At 42.7% G+C, this 22047-nt stretch overlaps 1 protein-coding gene across 1 annotated transcript in view; it reads right to left on the bottom strand.

The window, feature by feature from the left end:
• LOC306782432 (F-actin-uncapping protein LRRC16A-like) overlaps positions 1-21226 on the bottom strand; it is a gene marked incomplete at its 5' end in the record, with an annotated part of 60227 nt that extends 39001 nt beyond the window's left edge. The window contains 3 exons of the mRNA XM_079275782.1: positions 1016-1066; positions 17548-17645; positions 21187-21226. Of these exons, the coding sequence (XP_079131908.1) occupies positions 1016-1066; positions 17548-17645; positions 21187-21226 (189 nt within the window). The remainder of the gene's footprint in view (positions 1-1015; positions 1067-17547; positions 17646-21186) is intronic.
• Positions 21227-22047: the final 821 nt, after the last annotated feature.

The raw sequence follows: 22047 nt of genomic DNA, 5'->3' as shown, positions 1-22047 counted from the left end.
ACCTTGAGGTGAGATTGTTTTGCCTACTTTGGTTTCCAAGGTCGAGAATGAACTTTGAAACTCAACTTTTAAGTCCTTAAAATGTTCAGAAAAATTTAATTTGAACATCTGCATTAGCATAACAACTGGACATGACAAGCCCATTTCTAATTCTACTTATCCAAGCTCAGGGTTGCAGGGTGCTTCCAGCACCATGGGCCTGTTTACAAAAGCTAGCAGGCCAGACTCAGTGGGTCTGAAGTTTGGTGTGATGTTTAATATTGGCAGTTGAGATTGTTAAAGTTGTTGAACTGGTGCTGCTGGAAGCTTGAGCGAACATCTGCATTGTATTACTGCACTGCTGGTTTCCACGTGGCAGAGGTGACAATGATGCTGGTAAAGATGATGACAGATGTTTCATTGCTGGTGATGGTGAAACAGTTGCCATCTGTGATGCATTATGGCACAGTAGTTCCAAGTTAAGAAAAATTCGAAAACAGGGGTGTCAACCAGCAGTATAACTGCAATATAACCAATCCACCTAACCCACTCTACAGCACACACAAGCTAACTTGGATAACAAAAGTGCTGAGTTGGGGAATTGTCCAAAATGTCCTAAACAATATGAGGATGCAACGCATTCTTCCATGTTTTTAGTGGGACACCTTATTAGGTGAATCTAATGGAGTTTTAAAGAATTAAGGTAAAATAATGAAACCAGACTCCAGAGGAGAATTGAACCACTAAACTAAGCCAGTAATATGTCAATCGCAACATTTTTCAATTAACTGTTTTCAATTGAAACTGATGGAATGAGGAGATGACACGCCTTCAAAATAACTGTGGTATCAATCAAAGAAAGTCTTGGTTATTTTCCGACATTGTAATTTGTGATGAATTTATACTCAGGCAGTTGACTGAAAAGAAAAGAAATATTTTACAGTATTTGCTCAAACAATGTACAATTGTTTGGTGTGGTACACTGGTTTTCTTTGTCGTACCTGAAAAAAGTTTTCCATAGAGTTGCTGCTCTTACCTTGGTGGGAATGCGTGCCGTCAAGAGGTAAGCTCGGTGAGACGCTAGGGCCTGAAAGAGAGAGAAAGAACAGAGAGAGAATAATGAGTGTGTAGCTGTAAATATACACTCTGACCAACAAGAACAAGGAAATGACAAAGAGCACAGAGAGCTCGCCTGTTGACTCACTCAGATGAAAAGGCTTGTGACTCTAAAACATCTCAGTCAGTGTGGAAAGAAAGAAAAAAACCTGACAATGAGGAGAACGATTCCTCTCTACTCGAAAACAAACACATAAACAGAGAACGACATTCACAGTCTGCTGAGTGAGCCCATTGTCGGTCGGTGTGTTTTTCTTATTTTGTGTCCTTTCTGCCTGCTGAGCAGCCTGGACACCAACTTGCTACTGTTAATCAGAGCAGATGTTGCTGCTCTGTGAAGGAAAAGTCAAGGCGGCTTGAAGAGGCATAACTGGAATGCATGAACTTGACATTCCTATCCAGACGAGCAGCCTCATTATTCTGGTTTAATGAGATGGTTGCCATTGAATGTGATCCCTACGTAGATATGAAGGGCTCGCTCTAAGCTCATGAAAACATAATGACTGAGTTTCAGGTGATTATACACGTATGAAAACATAGATATGAATAATATATTTTATTTCTGCAAGTAGATCCCCTGAAATGCTACACATTGGCCCTTTAAAAAAAATTAATGTACAGGACTGTTAGCCAAGACTTTTTTTATTTTATCTGTAATGACAGCAGCTCTACAGAGGGCTGCCTTTACCTTCGTGTGTCATGACTGTTTCATACAAAATGAAAACACCCTGTTTGGTAAGCAAATACCATGTGCCTTCATCATCACAGCTGAAACCTCTTGACTCTGGGAGCAGCAAGTCATCTTCATTTGCTTTCCTTTTAACTCTGCACTGACATGCATGCTGGAGTAAAACTGCAATGGCACAAACAGTGCGTCCCTAGCACTCTGTGGCTCAGCTCCACAGGCAGGGTCTGTGTGGTTTGATGTGATGGAGGCGGACAGGCAGGACGGTGTGACCAAAGATAACCTCTCCGAAAGAGCACCGGTCACCACTGCTACGATCACAACTCTCCCTGTTCTGTACCGCAGCTCTCGTTTACGTACTATGTGCGTGCAGATATGGTTTCCAGTAGCTGAAGAGCTTCAACTGCAGTCCAAACCAGTAATGGCCAAGAACCTGCTGACTCTGAGGGGAGGGGGAGGTACCAACTGAGCTTCATGGTTTCTGTACGGTCTAGAGAGGGAAGTAAATCATTTAATACTTAGATCATCAACCAATGCATTCAAGGACACTTGTATCACTGGCTAAACTAGTTTGTTGCACTTTATAACTTGTTCAAGCAGTTTTTCATCCTCCCATCCTCCCGCTGTCAATGCATGACTGCCCCCCCCCTGCACTCTGTGAGTGGACAAAGCCATGACACGCCCCTGTGTCATAACCCCCCTCCTCTCTGTCACTGCCCCCCCCTCTCTCTCTCAAGTGAATTTAAAGCCTTGAGCCTTCCATTAGCCAATGATTTCACAGCGACCACCAACCCGCTTCAGCGCCACTCAGCCAACCAGATGTCTCTCTCTCTCTCTCTCTCTCTCTCTCTCTCTCTCTCTCTCTCTCTCTCTCTCTCTCTCTCTCTCTCTCTCTCTCTCTCTCTCTCTCTCTCTCTCTCTCTCTCTCTCTCTCTCTCTCTCTCTCTCTCTCTCTCTCTCTCTCTCTCTCTCATATAATGAGAATTTGACTCATGCTTCTCTGATACATTTTGTTTCACTATTTTATATTAATAAATAATAGAATTTATTAACAGAATATACAACACACACTAATTGAATATTCTTCTCACACACACACGCACCACTGTGCAGTCCATTCATGGTATTATAGTACCATTCCCAGATTATATTTTTCCCTGTCAAACTGTAAACCCCACCTGCCTCCCTCCAATAGACCCAACTCACATGTGCACACTCACACATTGCGGTACTATGGCAACAGCTAGCCCATACTGCACACACACACACACACACACACACACACACACACACACACACACACACACACACACACGAAAGAAGCACGCTACAGTGCCAAGCCTTGCTTGAGAATATCAATGAGTTTTCACTGCCCAAAAGAACATTCACGCTGGTTTACAGTCATGCTGAATCTCTGTAGGAACCGAAGCAACACAGAGAAGTGTTTCATCTGCAGTCATTCAGCCGTGGCAGCACTCAGCCACAGGAAGCCTACCCCCCACCAAAGATGCTGTTTTTCATCCATCATGTCTCGGGGTGCATTCGCACATCATTATGTCTATCCATGACATTGTTTCACATGTATTTGTTTGGGTGAGAGCGAGCAATGTCTTTAAAAACTCCAACAAACATCATCAGAAATGCTAGATACGACCCCTGTAATTTAACAATTAATAAACAATATATTTGCCAGATGAATCAGATATTCCCCTTCATTCTTCTTGTGTACTTGCAACCTCTGTGGTTGGTTTGACATTATGAAAAATACAATTTTCTCACTGATAGATAGACAGGAAGAATAATATCCCCCTGATATCTGTCAGTCAAATGTGAAGCAGCAGCAGCAGCTAAAGAATGGAACCGGAGAGAAACAGCTAGCCTGGCTCTGTCCACAGGCAACCCACTCCACCAATGAGCACCTCTAAAGCTCACCAATGAACACATCATCTGTTTATCCAGTACAAAAACTAAACTGTGCATGGCAAATTGCACTTTTATGATAAATTGCACTTCTATGGAGCTGAAGGAAAAGACAGACATGGGAGTGAGATGCATCTTCTCGTCTAATTCTCGGCAAGCGAGCTGATAGTGCTCCCAAAATGACCACCTATTCCTTTAAAATCCAAAAAGTTGCACCTTGAATAAGTACAAAAATGATAAGATTTGTTAATTATACAATTGGTGAGTTATTGATTACTCACTTGGATCTTGGTGGACAATTTAAAATAGATGTATTGTTGAGAAACTTAATCATCTGTTGACTCATGAACACAAATAGCAAAGTGGAAAAAGCAACCCAGCCACAATTACATCCATCCCCACACCGCTGCTGACACAGACTCTTTATTGCATAACTAATCCCAGTATGTCCTGCATGTGTGTGTGTGTGTGTGTGCAACATTAATGAGTCATGATATGCTGGCTGTAAACTAAAAATGTCAACGCAGCACTGTGTGAGAGTAGTTTTAGGGATATGCAAAAAAAGAGACAGAGAAATAGAACGAGAGAGAGAGAGAGAGCGAGAGAGAGAGAGAGAGAGGTCATTGAGACAAGACAAGTGGACACCAGAGAGTCGGTGAGAGAAGGAGAGGAGAAAAGAAATGAAAAGGGCAAAGTGAAATGACTTAATAGATTCTAAGTGCTGTTTTGCTGATAAGGAGCCAAGATTTAAATCAAATCAGAGGGGAAGATATTTAATGAAGGGAAGTGTTTAAAAGCCGTTTCAGCTCTGATAAAACCAATGGATGACCCCATCTTAGCTTTCAATGCACTGAAATCAATCAGCTCAACATTTGTCCGATGCAGTGCACTTCTCTCCTCCTCTTACCCGGCATATCTCTGCTTTTCCCTCCCACCGCTTAATCTCTCAATGTCCTCATCCTTCTTGGCTCTAATGCTGTCTTTTTAACAATTGCCTAAAAGCATACTTACACTACATGATGACAGAAGGTTCCAAATGCTAAAAAAGGACCACGGTGCTCTATGTTAATGTCTGTATGAGACTGTATGTTGAGGATTGTATGACCGATATAGGATAATCTAACCATCAGTGCACAGAAACATCCATTCTGTGAAAGAAGACAAATGCTCAGTGGTTGTTTTTTTTCTTCCGCTCCATTCTTGCTCTCTCCGTCTTCCTTATCTCAAATTGGATGCCAGGTGGACTGCACCATGAAGAAATGCATTCTGTACATGAGGTACAGTCATCACACAACATACTAACAGATTGTAAAATGTAACCTGCAATATTTCTTTCTATAATTTCATTCTGGTAGTGTTCCCTACCGTACCGTCTTTCTGTTCTCTTCTAGTATACACAGTACATACTGTATGGATACGTGCATATGTTGCATGTGCTTGTATGTGTGGTGTGTGGGTGAATGTATTCAAAAGATGAGGCCTGTGTATATCTGAAGACAATGGAGCAAGAAACAAACACACACAAACACACACACACACACACACACACACACACACACACAGTCCCGCTGTAATCTTTGAGTAATCAGAGCTGGTGTAACTCAGTGTAACAGAAGAGAAAGACTCTCGATGTTGCTGCTCAACAGGCTAACATACAGCAACAAAACGTATCATTTGCAACTCCATGCAGTTGAGGTGAGATTTATGCTGTTCAGGCATGTTTTCAAACTGTATTTCTTGGTTTTGCCACAGTAACTTTAAGGAGGATTAACTGGTTGGTTTTGACAAATGTACATCTGGTTAACCGGCCCACCTCCTTAAAGAGCAGCGCACGGCATTTCCTCTTTATATTGTTATTAAATTGCCGTACTTTTTCGACCTGGGCTGCTTGGTAATTGTTAGCACAACACGTTGCTGCGGTTGTTGCTGTTCTCGCTCTATTAAGCTCTGTTCGGGTTTGCCACATTTTGGATCAGGTCTAACTATCCTCACGTCTCCTTCGGATCGTCTTTCTCTACTTTTTCCCCGGCTCCATTTCACTGCAAGGCAAGGATACAACTAGACCAGTTTATGTATACAGTGCTGTACTGTGTGTAAGTTAGTCAGAACTGCCGACACAGGTAAGTTGAACATCAGCAGCATCTTGTATTCACTTTTAACTAACCTCTGCCAGTCTCAAAACTGTACCATACACATGGCCATCAAATCTGTCCAAACATCCCGAGAATGACCCCGAGCACGATTTAAGATGTTAATCCCCTCAGCTGCAGAGGGAGCCCACTCTGCTGTTTTCCTGCCATACGCCTGCAGTGGGAATTGGCTCCGAAGCCAGATTGGCTTCTCTGAGATGATAACGAGGGAAAGCTGAGATAGAACCTCAATCGGGCTGAGACAGGAAAGATCACCACGGTGAGAACAGCTCTGAGGCCAGCTTGAACTTAATCTGCTCCAGAAAACAAGCCTCCTCACCTCTCTAAACTCAGGCAGACAATTCATTTGTTTTACAATACATTGATTCTCCCGGCCAAGACAAGCTGCTGACAGTGCAGCTGAGGTCTAGTCCTGTAAACTCGCGCTTCACACTTCACACTTCTCCAAATACAGTAAAACACTAACATAACAGCCACGAGACAGTGTGGTGGTCTGTTTGCAGCATCCTTACACGGCAAGTATAAAGTGTAATCGTTATAATAGTACAATCAGAAACAAGAAAGTAAATAGCACTCACTGCTTAGGAAGCACAACTGCTGAATAATGGAACAGTTTTCGAGCGAAGGGTCTCCAGATAGACCAGCCGGTCATCATTTTTACGTTCCACCTTTATTTTTTCCTTCAAATTATGGACCTCCCATTTTGGAGCAACCCATTCTCAGCAGTGCAAATCCTCCCCGCAGTGCACCGGCAGCCATGGAGAGAATTAAGAGGGGCATCAATCTTCTTTTATCGCTGCCCTGCTCATCGTTATGTGTTCTACTGCTCAGGGGATCAGCGTGGCGGGGAACAAAGGCGGCTGACAGTGGTACTTCCTGAACTGATTTGATTGGCTGGTCTCATCAGACCACAGCTGCAGCGAGCTGAGGCATGAATAAATGTGGTGTCTGATTATGTTCAATTTCATGTTTTACTTCATTTTTTAATTTGTATTGCCTCTTGCGTGTGTTGTTTTCGGTCAGATCACAAAGTGTCTGCGGATATGCACAATGTGTTGAATAATGAATGAGACATATATAATGTACGTTTGATGGAAACACTTTGGATGCTCGAAGATTCGCATTCAGCTGCTGATAATTTGTCTTCCGAGTGAAAATAAAATCCTTCTTTATCACAGAATTGGGAACAATCAAGCACAGTATTTCAATATGTATTACCGCATATGCATAATCTCTAAATGCTGCCTGTAAATCAGTGCCTCACTAACACGCTTCAGTCAACCTCCAAAATGTGTCTCACACAACACAACTGAGGCTGAGCAAGTGTTCAGGGATTAACTGATTGTGCTTTCAGATTAGGATTATAGTCCAGGTTGGCAGTATGCCCTCCAACACTGGATAGATATCAGGGTTTTTAGAAGCTGGACTCTGGTGGGAGTGATAGGGCGTGGTACCTCTTTTAACAGTGTCAGCCTGCAGGGCGTCCTCAAAGAACCCTGTGTGTGTGTTTAGTTTACAGCGATAAGGAATATTCACAAGGGTTCATTCATTCATCAGCATGGCAGCCAGACACAATGGGGAGAAGGTGTGTGTGTGTGTGTGCGTGTGTGTAGTTATGTGATGGTGAGCCAAGGTTTCTGGGTAAATCGCTGTAAACCACAGGGATGAAAAAGTGAGACAGAAAAAAACAAAACAGAGCAGGGGTGGACAGGTTATTATTTGTACATGTCCAGCAACAAAGAAAACCAACGTGGAAAGTAAAACACAGTGCTTTGTCAAGGTATGACAGAGAGAGAGAGAGAGAGAGAGAGAGAGAGAGAGAGAGAGAGAGAGAGAGAGAGAGAGAGAGAGAGAGAGAGAGAGAGACGAAGAAGAATAAAGCAATGACTGAGACAAAGGCAGAGCAGGGAGAGAGGAGGAGGGAGAGAGGAGGAGGGAGAGAGGAGGAGGGAGAGAGGAGGAGGGAGGGGGATTTCGTTCTGGGCTTGTGTCGGCATTACCCATGCCGACACAAGCTATTATCTACCCCTCTGGAGCGGGTAGATAACATCAGTCGGCACTAATAACGCACACACAAACACACTCAGTGCTGAACACTGATTTTAATGATAAAAACACAGTTAGTGTGGTTTAGATCATGAACGATAACCCCCCGCCCCCCATGAGTGAGGCAAATATCCTCTCATGATTAGATTTATATAATCAAAGTAAAAAATGACCAAAAGGAGACGTGTTATGTAAAACTAATAGTGTGTCCTGTCAGAAGTCAAAAAGGGACGTTATGCATTTTAGAGGAATCAGAAAAACTGAAAATGGGTAAAGTACCTGAAATTGAGTGGATCTTGCTTTAGTGGAAGCACGAAGTAGAATAATAACTTTAAAGGTTTTGAGGGGGAAATGTGAAGAGGAAGGCACTGTTTTCCCCCATTTCAGCAAAACGGTGTTGAGGAAATGTGTTATATTTCATGGAGTCAGAGTCATAAAGCATCAATAGCCAGTTCAACATATTGCTGATCCGTCAAAATCCACACTGACGATGAGCACAAAGACCCAGAACACAATGAGCACTACAGGGAGGGCATATCCTTTACAATGTACTCTGTTATATAGGAGTTGAACCCACTACACTATGACGACACAAATAATATAAAACAATCATATGAAATAAAACAATTAAATGAAATAAAATACAACAATGGAGGAAAAGGGTAGAAGGTTAGCAGTTTGCAGAAGGCAACGACAAAAGCAGTGATGCAACATCGACTGCAAGGACGCCATAAAAACCAACCGTGCGGCAAAAAACATATGAGAGCACATGTTGAGAAGTCAGTGCAGTTGTGCTGAAAAATGTCTGCCACAGAGTCCTTGAAGGCAGAGACAAACTGTCCATTATCATACACATAACTCCACAATCCTCTGATCTGTATCGATCTGGTTTGAAACTCACGGTCTGAATAATCCTTCAGATTGAAAACATGGGTTTAAAGTCTCATACAGGCGACAAAAATGTCAAGCAAGCTGCTCTGGAGGAGATTCATTATTCTCATTTTTTTATCACTGTGGCTTGAGTGTTTTGACAGAAAACATCACATTGATTAGGCCCGATTGTCCTTGTCGCTGTTTACTCTGACATAGTGCACGAATGTCATTATCATCCAATCAATGCTGACTGTTGTCTGTGACCTACAAACCTCATTCAATTACACCCGACGAGAGCAGACCGGCACTGTACCAACCAGGGCATTGCACTATAACACCCAGCAGAAACGTTTCCCACAGCACGACCAAAACGGTGCTCACCAGGGACAGGCCCAGTCAGACCAGTTCAGCATGGTCACGTGTAGAAAACGTGCAGCTTCAGCGCAAACCTCAAACTAAGACATTCATTGTTCAAAAAGAGCACCATGAAGTACCAAGACCTTATTTCACACATCTCATCCAGCAGTTGAATCCAAACATATTGGAAGTCAGTACTCTATTATAAAACCAAACCTATCAAGCCAACGACCTGAGGCAGGGTCAATTATATTACCAAGACCGTCTGAGTGACCATGACTCTGACCGATGAGGTAATGAAGATGAATGACTGTGGGCGGTGCTTGCATGGAGCCAGGCTCTGTGGCTGGTTTAATATCTCTCCAGGGAGGCTTTTTGTAGGGCGTTGTGGACTGGAAACATGCTAAGCCTTGCTATAAAAAAAAAAAAGAAATCCCCATTCAGCTTGGTGGAGAGCAACACTGATAGATACTCAGCCTCTAAAGTGTGACGGCGAGTGAGCAGACTATAGGACATAATGAGCATGTTCAACCTTCTTCTGAGACGGGCCACACTGGGAGTGTTTTTTCTCTCACACACATTATTGACAAGAAGTTACACGATGCACACACACCGCTGTAAGCTGTGGTCATTTCAAGTAAATATAGAACAGAGACACTTCTTCAAGCGTTGTTGAAATATTGTTTTGGAAATAATCTTTTCATTCTGGACTTTCGCTGGGAAGGTTTGCATCTTCTGTGCTCTGTTTATTTGTTGGTGAAGTAATTTAGCTGTTTAGTGAATGAATTGATATTGCTTTATTTATATTCATATTAATTTCATGCATCAATCTAATTATAAGAGGTTCATTTGAGGCATGTGTGTGACTAGCCTTCCATGCAGCTATAGCGATGGAGAGCACTGTGGAGCTTTTTATGCATGACTGTGCATTGTGCTCTCTTTTCGTTCTTCACTTTCTCCAGGAAGGCACAGAGAGCACGAATGAAAGAGAGACACTGTCAATAGTTTGTTGTTCTACAACTGCAGGGAGGTCATGCTGCTGCCATGTCTGCTGCTTTGCAACAAAGTGCTTAGTAGTGCTCTCTATCTCTTAAGCAGCCTATGACGAGCTAGGATTATAGGTCAAACGCTCCAAGACACTGCCACCGTTTAGGCTCTCCACACACGGAGCAGAGGAGAGACGGGTGAAGGGAAGATAACGACGTCGGTATGCTGGTTACAAACAGGCTCAATAGTGAACGACACGCTAACGTGCTGATTAACGTGTTGTTTTGTTTTTTTGTATTTTTTTAAAATAAGGAAATGAGTGAGGTTTTACTATTCAGTCACTTGCAAAATGAAACAAACCCAACAAACAAAAAAAAGAATTGTAACATTTTTGTAATATCGCCCACTCCTAGCTGATAACAGTCCTGGGAACTGTGGTCCTTAACCGGCTCAATCAGCTAAGTCCGTCCCAAACATTTTCAGAAACCAAACCACTCAGAAGGAGGCTGGAAATAACTGTCTGATAGCATGTTGTGGATGCTCGGTGCGCTAAGATTAGACTCCCCGACTAACCTAAACCAGCACCTGCATGCAACCTCCTCTGACAGCTCGAGTTGAACTGGTCACAGTATGACACAGCAAATGAGCCTCAAGTTGAGAGGAGTCACTGTGAGGCGTTTTTAGGATCTTTCATCCTCTTTGATATGCAATCACACAACACATTGCTCTGTTTGATTACAGAAGTGCACCTAATGCGACTATTTCAGACTGAGGACACGAAATGTTTAAATATGTCTTTTTCAAACATTGTGGTTATTCTCTGTTTTCATCATAATTCATTTTTCTGACGAACAGAAACTTACACCTTTTTTGAATCATTTAGATGTTAAGAGAAAACCAGATGAATAATGTTCTCATGATGCCACCGCCACATGTATCCTTCTTTTGAGTATATTTTGTCTTCTGTTATTTAGTATACATAACAGTATTGTGCAAACTTGAATTGTTACATTTATAAGTAAAAAAATCATTAATTCATTTTCTGTTTAAACTGAACCTCTTCATGATTTTAAAGTAAAACATCACGTTAAATTGCAACAGTAAATGTAATTGCCAGAGTCTATTATCCATTTAGCAAAACACAAATCATCAAAGACCACATGCTAGCGGGCTATACAGTCACCGCGGTACAGTATATTGTACTGTACTCAGCAGGGAAATGGTGACCTGTTTGACACTTTTTGTCTGCCTGGTTAGCTCTGAACGCCCCCCAAATTATGATAACAGTCACCACCACAGCATGACCATAGTCAGACACATAGAGAACCTTCAAGCAGAGTTAACTGTTTAATAGAAACAATGATTATGTGCCAAACAGCATTAGAACAGTTTGAACTCGGACCAAAGAAAAGTGCTTTTGTGTCCTCTCAACCAAGCAAAGGTTTAAATGCATACTGTATATGTGGTTTTTGTCACTGCTCTAACCACAAATCCCAAAATACAAAAACCCACTGAATGAGAAAAGAGGAGGGAAAGAAAGCTTAACCATGAAGACACTTTAAAGGCACAGAACAGAGAAAAGAAATGTTCTCCACAGAATTGAGGGTGTTTAACCCTCCATTGAAGAGTGATGGACTCTCACAGCTTAGACAAACAACATACATGTTGCATGTTTCAAGATTGCATCTGTGACACAACACAATGCCAGTTAGCAGTATATCAAAACCTATTATACTCTATATATACACAACATAGACACTACAATATGTTCCACCATTAACCATCATATAAATAGATCTCCCGCTTTCATCATGATCTTCCAGGTCTTCACTCTTAGATGATCATTCTGTGATCACAGGAAATGATAGAGCGACCAACCAGCCACAGCTAACAATACTTAAAATGCAAAGTTGCAATAAAGTCACAGCTAAAGGCTTTCTGTAAAGAAAGTAGCCACATGTATAACTTCAACAGCCTACAGCAAAGACTGAATGAATACCAAAGTCTGTTATCAAAGGGAATTTAAAATGTGGAGGATACTTGCTGTGCAGCCTGTGCAGGCTCCCATGAGAGGACATTACAGGTGATCATCAGGGAGAACAGAACTGTGTCACTGCCCCTAATGATAGACCTCGAGGTTAATGACAAGGACAGAGGGACGGCAGGGAAGACGAGATGTTGGGCTTTGGTGGCTCCTTAAACATTTTCCACCTTCGGACTACATTACAGCACATTTAGACTGTCTCACACATATTAGTGTTCTTAACATACGCACAATATTTGCGATGAAATACAATTATAAAGGATCAATTGCTCTTTGCTGACAGTGTGGTTCCCATGACTTTGTTAGACTTGAAAATGGGCAAACTTTCTGTTGGCCTTCTATTGAATTATCCTACAGCAGAGTCATGGAAGGAGAAGCTGCACGTTTGAGGAATCTAACAGAAAAATACAGAAGGTCCGCTACAGTGTCAGCTTCTAAAAATGCATACTGCACACTTATTTATTTATATATATATATATATATATATATATATATATATATAGAGAGAGAGAGAGAGAGCTGTTGTGATGCACCATTTCTCTGGTTAGATTGCTACATCCTGTTTTCCAGGTCACTTAACAGGATTAGAACTGGGACCGTGTTTTATCATGTTGCATCAGTGACACAGGACGGTTGCACGACGGATTATTCTCTGCAGTGTAATGTAGAAATGTAATATAACAGAAAACCACTGTGATCTGAGGACATGTGTTGAGGCGGTGGGACCCATTCTGAAACAAAACATGTAATGCAGACATCAGCTCTACCCGCTCTCCATCGTCTCCGAAGTAAAGTCAAAATAAGATTAAAATCAGAGCTACTCCAGATCTAATTGTGCTGATGCGTCGCAGGTTTGTGCTGTGTTAGTGCCACTCCCACATACAAAGCAAACAATGAGATGCAATAAAGCAGTTAACTACTGGTGACAGTCTCTGGCTAGGGGACACACACACACACAACACACACTTTCCTTTATTCACAGCAGGAGATCAAGAGGAAGTTTTGACACCACACCAACCCTCCAGTGTTGTAGTTCTAAATGGGAGCCAGGGATCTGTGAATGAGTAACACTGCTACGTGAGTAACGGCAGGACAACACAAAGCACTATGATCGCTAGGTCTGACCAAATGTTTGGAGTCAAGCTGTTCTCATTTCACATTTGTTTGTACTGAATGATTTCATATAGCAACGCCATTAGCAATCCTATACCTCTGTATGAACTTTAATTGACTACGTTGTGTTCAAATCTTTTAAATTACATGACTTTTGCTGAGTTGTCTCTATTTCTTCCAGCTTTACACTCTGTCACTGATGATTTCTGTCTGTCACACTGCAAGAGTGTTACAGTACACAGCTTTATGATTCTGTTCGTTCCCCCTGCATCCCCTCTGCCCTTTGCAGTACGTCTCATTGCCCATTTTCCTCTCCCTCCGTCTCCCATGCTCCCTCCTTCTCCCCTCGCCTCTTCCCCGGGGTGTGTTTGATGGACTGATGTTATTATCTGTACCTCCTTCATCGCTCCGTCTTCAAAGGAGGGAGATGACTGTATCTGTCAATCTTTAGTGTGCTTAAGAGACGCCTTGGGCACTGCAGTGCTCCACTCCCAGTCTGAGCAAAGCTCCGCGGGAAAAGGGGGAGAGCCATGTGTGTATTTGACAAATTGAAAGAGAAAATAACCATATTCCTCCCTTCATTATGGGTGTAGTGTATACTGTAAATAGATGCCCTGCATTGTCTGAAGTAAATCAAACTCTCTACTGTATGCGGCTGCAGTAAGCTGACAAAGGAAGTTCAATAAACGTCAACAAAAAACATCAAATCCAGACTGTAAATCACAATTTATGTATCAGAGATTTAAAATCTCTAAAATGCATGACATGGAGTTTAACATCATGTCAAAGTGGTTTAAACAGACAACTCTGTCGTGTTAATACAGTAATATTGTCTGAGGTTAACAGATTCAATGTCACAACGACAGTGTGTTCCACTCTCAGCCACAGGAAGCAGGCAGCAGCAGAATTAGTCAATGAAATGAGTCACTTTTTTTCTCTGTTAGTCACACAGATTACGTGATTACTCTCCAATAGACAGCGGCGCTATCAGTATGATCCGTTCAGTGACTACGGATTAACAAAAACAGCCTTTGGTACACTTACATTCATGTTAATTCATGAGCACCGTCACTACTAAATAATCCAAAAAAAACAACTTAACAGGTTTTTGGGGTGGTGTTACTTCATTATTATTTCTCTGATTGTTTATATAAATAGTCAGATAAAATAAAGTGAAGCTGAAACTGCATTTCTGAAGTTATCGAGTTTGAAAATCAATCGAAACTCTTAATTAAAGGAGTACTCCTGTGTTTTAGAAATGCACTTCCATGAAGTTGATGGACTTGTGAGAGACACGATTATACAGTTTTCACAGGCTGAGGAGTTAAAAAACGCCAAATTCTGCTGCGTCATGCTTGTACACTTCTTATAAACACTTGAGACTGTGTTTCACTTTACAGCCAACATTACAACATCTGATCCCAAATGAATCTGTAAATATATTGTTCTTTCATGATCATGTCTAACGTTAGATACGATAACACTCACAGGCTAAAAGTCGATCACATGTTTGTTTTCACTCGGAGCCACTTCCTGTACAATTGGCCTCTCAAACTGTGTTTTTCTGCAGACCAACAAACACTGGTTTATTTGTGCAGTCCGGTCAAGCAGTGCGTTGATACAAACTCTCCGAGTCATTCTCATGCTCTGCGTCTGGATGAAATACCAGAACCACTCCACTGGAATTCCTCACTTCCCAGTACTGACTCCCACTTCTTTGCATTGTTTTGTGTCTGTGTGTGTGTGTGTGTGTGTACCACTATAGCCTCTGTTTCCAACTCCCACATGATGACATTGTAGTCATAACCACATCAAGAGAGTTAGCCCCAAACCAAGCACTTGACTGGACTAGATTATAAAGAATATGCAGTTTTGTTGTGTTGTCTCGTGTCAGCAGACGGCCAGAAACACAAGCTGAAAAGTTAAAAAAACATTCTTCAACAAACAACCAAAACAGGCATGAATTCTTGTGCATTTATTAAGCATTAGTGTGTGATCAAGAACACCACAAATCAGTATGAGCAACTCTCAGAGTCCTTAAAGGGAAGCTTAACTCATTTGCGTAACTGTGGTCGTTCTCGCGATGGGTATACAGACAAGGCATACGTACTGACACGTTGCCTAGAGGTGCATCCCGATGCAGTTCGCTACAATAGCTAATCCTGGGGGCTACTTTCTGTTGACTTTAGATTCGATTTTGAAACAAACGTTTGAAAAGATTTGTGTCAAGTTTATTTAGAAAGCTTTAGGAGGCTCATGCTGCTTCCAGGTTGTTTTGCCGCGTTTCCCCGATGTCTTAAACAGAGGTGACATTAAGAATAAGTCATGAAAAATAGTGGAATTTTGTGACAGTCCTATATACTAGCAATGTAAATTAGAACATGGTGAAGTTGATATTCTCACACAGAGCTTTATATGAATCTCTCATGTGCTGCTATCACTCTGATGGCTCCAGATTCCAGCATTAATAATGTGTCTCCAGTTAATGAAGTGACAATGTTCTTGCATGGGAACTCGCTCTCGCCTGCTGCTTCCCACCTCAGCGTGCTCCCAGATCATTGAGCGAGTACAAGAGATGTGAATGTGAAGTTCATCATTTCTGTCTCTCTGCTAATGTCCCTTGATGACACATTCAATTCCTAAAGCAGACAACCTGGCTGTGCAGGCCTGTTCACAGCGCTTCAAAAAGTTTCTCTTCAACCTCGTTTCTTTGTCTTTTCCTCACAGAGCTGTTTGACTAAAAGCTTCTCATTCCACTGAGAGTTGTGGAGCTAAAAGGCTCCTGCCATTTCCACCCAGAGCCACACATATTAAACATCGTGCAGATTCATTCTCAGCAAAGGAAAGCGTTCTGATTGAACCATCAAACTTTATGGACCCTGCTCGGATACCGATTCGCTGAGGGAACCTTTCCGTCTGAACCGTCTTCCGCTTTTAATCCGCTTCAAGCCCAGAAAGAGCCAATATGGATTTTTAATGATCTACCAGGTATTAATTATTTAGCATTCAGTGTATGAACTGCTCCGTAGCGAGCAGTTAATGGCCCGAGCTGCTATTTCCACCTGCCCAGTAGACACATAGTCCGGGCCAACATGGACACATAATCAGAGGTGGGACTGGATGAATGAGTTACCTCAGTATTGGGCCAGTGTGTTTAACTTTAGCTGCTGCTTTTATTGTTTTAGCATGACTTTTCATTAAGGATAAAGAGAGCCTTTAAGGGGCGGCGTGCAGGGAGAGACTTCAGACGGATACAGTGTGAAGTAAGAGAGACAGTTCTGACAGAAAACAGGGAGTTAGTTATTGTAGTTTGGGGCCCACTGTTTAACACAATCAGCCGTAGCAGCAGCAGTGGCTAACACTTTCCAAGGATATCATTACCTCTGATGTCGGTAGGAAAAAAACAAACATAATCCATAAAGACATAACAGGAAAAAAGACACACTTTATGCCTCCAGGACTAGCCTGGGACACACCACATTTTCAAGTTTTCTTGAGTATCAAACTAATCCAGTCACAGTTGTCTGCGCACCAGCTTGCTTATTGGGCACATTTTGAATGTTGCTAATTTGCAGAATGTAAAACAAAATAGTGAAACGAAATGTGTGGCTAAAGGTGTTGCCTTGTTTAACTTACTGAATCCATGAATCTTTTCCACATTTGAGTCTGATTCATCAAACTGCGATAGATCATTAGTTATTCAGATCTCGTGCAACACTTTCTTGTTCAATTTGCAAAGGACTCACACATAAAGCCCACAGAGAAAATCCCACAACCCAGATACTGGGAAGCATACTGGCAATCAGTTACAAACCCTTCTGTGTTGGAAGGAACCTCTCTGCATCTAATGAAGCTGGTTCCACTTGAAGTGAATGTGACCAGCGGGCTTGAAAGATATTACTGGTTTTTGGCAAACTGTTTTGGAATTCACCCATTACAGCACGATTACCAGTCCTCAAACCAAACAAGACCTTCAGGGTGATGTCAGCATTGTTTCCCCACAATCTCTCCAACTTTGATATGCACGAAATTACCCCAACATCAAAGTGAAACTGAACTAGAAAATAAGTGACGATGCAGTGAAGTGATTAAGTGGTTTGAAAAGACGAATGTCTTTCAAGTGCTGAAGAGAGAGAGAGATGAAAACCGAGAGCTTTTGATGTTCTGAGATGAAATCTGTACATTTTAAGAGCAGAGATACGTGGGAGAAGAAGAAGACATGCACAGATTTAACTCCCCTTAATGGAGAAGTAGCATGAAAGCAGAAGTTGACTCACCAAGACTCTGTTCTCCGTCTTGTCTCCTTTGATCTCCAGTTTGACTCTCCTCCTCAGTGACAGCTTCACCTTCCTCCCCACTGCATCCCTCACACTCTCTACACAGAGAAAATGAGAGAGGAGATAGAAATAAGGTGAGATTCAGTCTCGACACTTGGACAATTTTGCACTGGTGTGCTTTGAATTGGAAGAAGAGAATCTTCTGAGATGTGAGATGTGAAAGAGCCACCAGTAATTCTGACATCAAATACACACACACACACACACACACACACACACACACACACACAATCTAGTGAACTGAACGAACTGTGTGCATCTCCTCACATACATACTTTATCTTCAAATTGAGCCGCCTTCTTCGATTTGATCAGATTGAACAATGGTTTCCAAATATTAGGGCTCTCCGATGCCCAGCAAGTTTGAGAGACGGGGTCGGACGGATCTCTCATTCACGTAGTAGATTTATTTATTATCTTTGTTTACAGAATAGCACAGCAAAATAACACAAATATAACAAAGTATGGCTGGAGCCACACGACAAGAAGTCAATTTCACCTGGTGAAATCTGACAGCACAGAGTGCTTTGAGCTAAATGCTAGCATGCTAACGTGTTCAAACCAGCAATGCTAACATGATGATGTTTTGCGTCTGCGTTTAGTGTGTTGCTTAGCATACTCAAATGTGCCAATTAGCTCAAAACACAAACAAAGTGCAACTGAGGCTGAGGTCAGTCTTTTTGCAGGTATTTCCTAACAAACTTAGTAATTGGACCAAAAATAATATTTGGACCATCTATGAACATATCAATACCGACACACAGAGCAATATGCTGAGTGTGTGTTGCGCTGCTTGCTTTGATTGTTCACACCCAGTGGAAGCCTCCACTGTCAGGGAACTGGTTTAGAGAGCAGATCTGGGTCACTCACCCATCACACAGCGGCTGATATAGTCTGTGCATACATGTCTGAGACAGAGATGGGTTTTGTGTGTGTGTGTGTGTACATCTGGGCTGGCATGTGTGCATCCTCTTTGCCTACAGGCTTCCACAAACCATCGTCAGATCAAAGTGAAACTGATAATTAGGTTAATCTGCCAGCCTGTTCTCAATAGACTTTGGAAAATGTGCACCATTTCCTACTGCAGCATTTCTGCAAAACTATAGCCAGTATCCACAGAGATTCCTCTACACAAAATGAAATCTAGTATGTTTTAATGAGACTGGGCAGTGTTTGGTCCCAGACAAAAAAAAGAAAGAAAAGCCCCCGACAGACTCTCGTATATCGTTTTGCTACTAATTCAATTTTTCTGCTCATTTATTAAAACTGTGACAGGAGTGGACATTTTACTAGACAGCTGCCCCGTGGTTCAAATTTGTCAGTTAAGGCATGTGCACTTGGTCACGCTCGAATGAATTTCAAGAGGGACTGGTGTGGAAGGTGGTGAAACATGGGGGGGACCTATGGCCTCGTAAAAAGGGCTCCAACAAACAATTCACGAGCCCATTAAGTCTGTCGCCCATTGTCCGATCCTCGGACAATCCAGACTTGTGTGTTGATTGTGTCACAGATGAGATCTGTGCTTTATATCTTTCACTCCAGAGAGTGGCTCATTGGCAAACACTTTGGAGGTGGAGATCATAGAAGCAACATGTAAAGCACGAGTGGTTTTATGTCGACTTAATGAGTCAAACGAACAAATAGAGGTGACTATAAACCCAAAGAATTCATTTGGACCGCAGAGAGGAAGACCAAACTGTTCACTCGTATCAGCTGAGCTTTGCTCTGCAACACACAGAAACCAGTTTACGAGCAGTAGCAAGCGCACACAGCGCCTCAGGTGAAAGGCCTGCGAGCATCCTCAGCATCCCGAGAACTCTCCAGTGTTCTGACAGTCCAACACACAGTCTGTGTTTTGACGCAGCATGCCGCCACGAGCTGCTCTGAGATAACAGCTTCAGCTGCTTGTTGAGCCCTGATTGGTAACACGAGTCATTTCTATGCCTTATGTCACTTTAAAGAAAAAATATCTTATTTCATTCAAAAATATTTGTGTGAGTCAGTTTCTCCTGCCATTAAGTGTTTGAGTGCATGTCAGTAAAATGTCTTCTTAGTTGGCACATGAACACCTCACTGCTCCGTGTTGGTTCTAACCCAGTTTGTGGTGTTTCCATCTGCAGCATCACGCTGACATTCCTTGTACGTGCCGGATGCCAAGAGTGAAGTTGCATGACACTGAATCACCAGCAAACAATGGCTGGTTATATACTCCTCCAGTCAACACCCCATGGCAGCAGCATCATGACTAACCAAATTCCTGCCGTTAAGTGTGCCGTGTTGGGGAAAGTAGTCAGCACAGAATCAGGACAATTCTTTGGGAGAGGGGGTGAAGATAGAGAACCTGCTGACTGTAAAGACTCTGGAGGCATTGTTAATGAGGTGGACCTCGTCATTACCTGGATGGTGTCTGCACAGCGAGAAAAAAGACAATATGTGCACATCCAAAATACTTTACAGAGATCAGAGGACTCAGATGAACCGCTTTGACCCACTGCCTGGTCATTTTAAATTCTAGCTTAGATCAAAGTGTCCAGTGATAACAAATGTGTTACACAGATTTTTTAATTGAAAAAAGAACACGCTCGTGTCTGCTCCTTCTTATATTGCAAGAGCTCCAACAATCCGAGAACACAGAAACAAATGTATGATAGTTGTGTGAGGATCCGGATGACTGAGTAGAATAATCGACTGACTGGCTGAAACATTCTGTGAATGAACGCATGCCTGACCAAGTGACTACATGACCAAGCATTTTCCCTTAAGCCTCATCTGCATTCTGCTATTTGTGTCTCCTTCAGAAATAAATGCAGCCAAAAGAGCATTGTGGGCTCGTGTGTGTGTGTGTGTGTGTGTGTGAGTGAGTGAGAGAGCTTGTGCTTGTTCAACATTGCACTAAGGTGTTAAAAACTGAGCTACTTTGCAAAAACAAAGAAAAGTCAGAGCTTGAGCCAAACAGGCTGCAGGACTCTTAGGTACGTCCACACAAAGCAAAAGAAACATGGCAGGCTTAAGCCAAGAGGACAAACCTCCAGGTTAGATATGTGAGAGCGGACCAAGGTTACTGTGGGATAAATTACCCTGCAAAGTTATGTGAGGTGACATCTAAACTATTCCAAATATAGGCTGTAGTCCACCTTACATCAACAGTACAAGCGCCTTGCTCAACAACAGCAGTGCTCCATGTATACACAGCTTCAAGCTTTACTGCAGCTGAAGCATTGGCAGGCTGGGGTTGTTATGTTAGGAACATACTGTACAAAGTAATGCCAGGATGTGGCTGGCTCACCCTTTGGAAGTGCGTTTTAGTAATCCCACTGTATATTTTGAAAAGAGATATACTAATATACGAATCATCACAATAAGAATTTTACAATTAAACTGGCCCAGTGTGTGTGTGTGTGTGTGGGGGCGGGATTAGTATCAACACTGTGGGAGATAATAGCATTACTATTGTGTCTCAGCCACCGTACGTATGGAAGACACTGAGGAGCACGTGCACACGGGGAGTCAGGGATATGACAGAGGCAGTATCGGCAATTGTTCCAGTCTGGACACATGGCTACAAATGATCTGCGCTTACCCAGAAGCTCTTTGGGGACCTCTGACACTTCCTCGCTCATTTTTCTGAAGATAATATCCAAAAACGACGAAACGAGTTCAGTCAACACATCGGGAAGCCTCAGATTACGAGGAAACAGGGAGCGAGAGAGACAGAGCGAGACAGAGAGACAGAGACAGACAGAAGTGTCAGGTGGTGCTGCCGCCGCCGCCGCCGGTGTTTTTTGTTTTTTTGCCGGTTACATGCTCCTCTCCTCCTCTCGCGGTGTCTGGACAATGTGTCCGCGTGAATCTGTGTGCAGGTTGTATGCCGAAGAAAGAGTCAGGAAAAAGCACCCGCTAAAGTCCTCTCAAAATCATTGTTGAAAAGCAGCCGATTCTGCGCCTCGGGGAGATGAAAAGACCACACATCCTCCGTGCCGTGGCCCTACCGTAAAGCTGTCGGTGATACAGTAGCTCATCAGCCAATCGTGGAAACCGGGGCCCCTCCCCGTTCGGTGATGCGACAGTCAGGGAACCGATGCGATGCCGGCGTGGCGTGGCACGGGGGGGGGGGGGGGGGGGGGCGGGGCGGTGGTGGTGGTGTCAGCCCGATATCATAGAGCAGGCTACAATAGGTTGTGGTTGTGGTTCCAAAGCTGGGGACCAGGGCCCTCTAGCGGTCCCTAACGGGGGCTGATGGGGGTCCTGGTCCCATGCCTGTGTTGTAGCAGAGGCCACTCCCAATGGATACATCATAATATAGACATATAATTGGAGATAAATACAGCCCTCCTATAACTAGCCTATAATAACGTCACGATGACATCACGACTACGAGTTTAAATACACTCTAAACCCATGGGAATATTTTGGGAATGCTGTCCTATAGAATTGTCCCTGT

This window comes from Melanostigma gelatinosum (genome assembly GCF_949748355.1).
Source record: "Melanostigma gelatinosum genome assembly, chromosome: 9".
Classification (NCBI taxonomy): domain Eukaryota; kingdom Metazoa; phylum Chordata; class Actinopteri; order Perciformes; family Zoarcidae; genus Melanostigma; species Melanostigma gelatinosum.
This window is presented reverse-complemented; position numbering and strand designations above follow the sequence as displayed.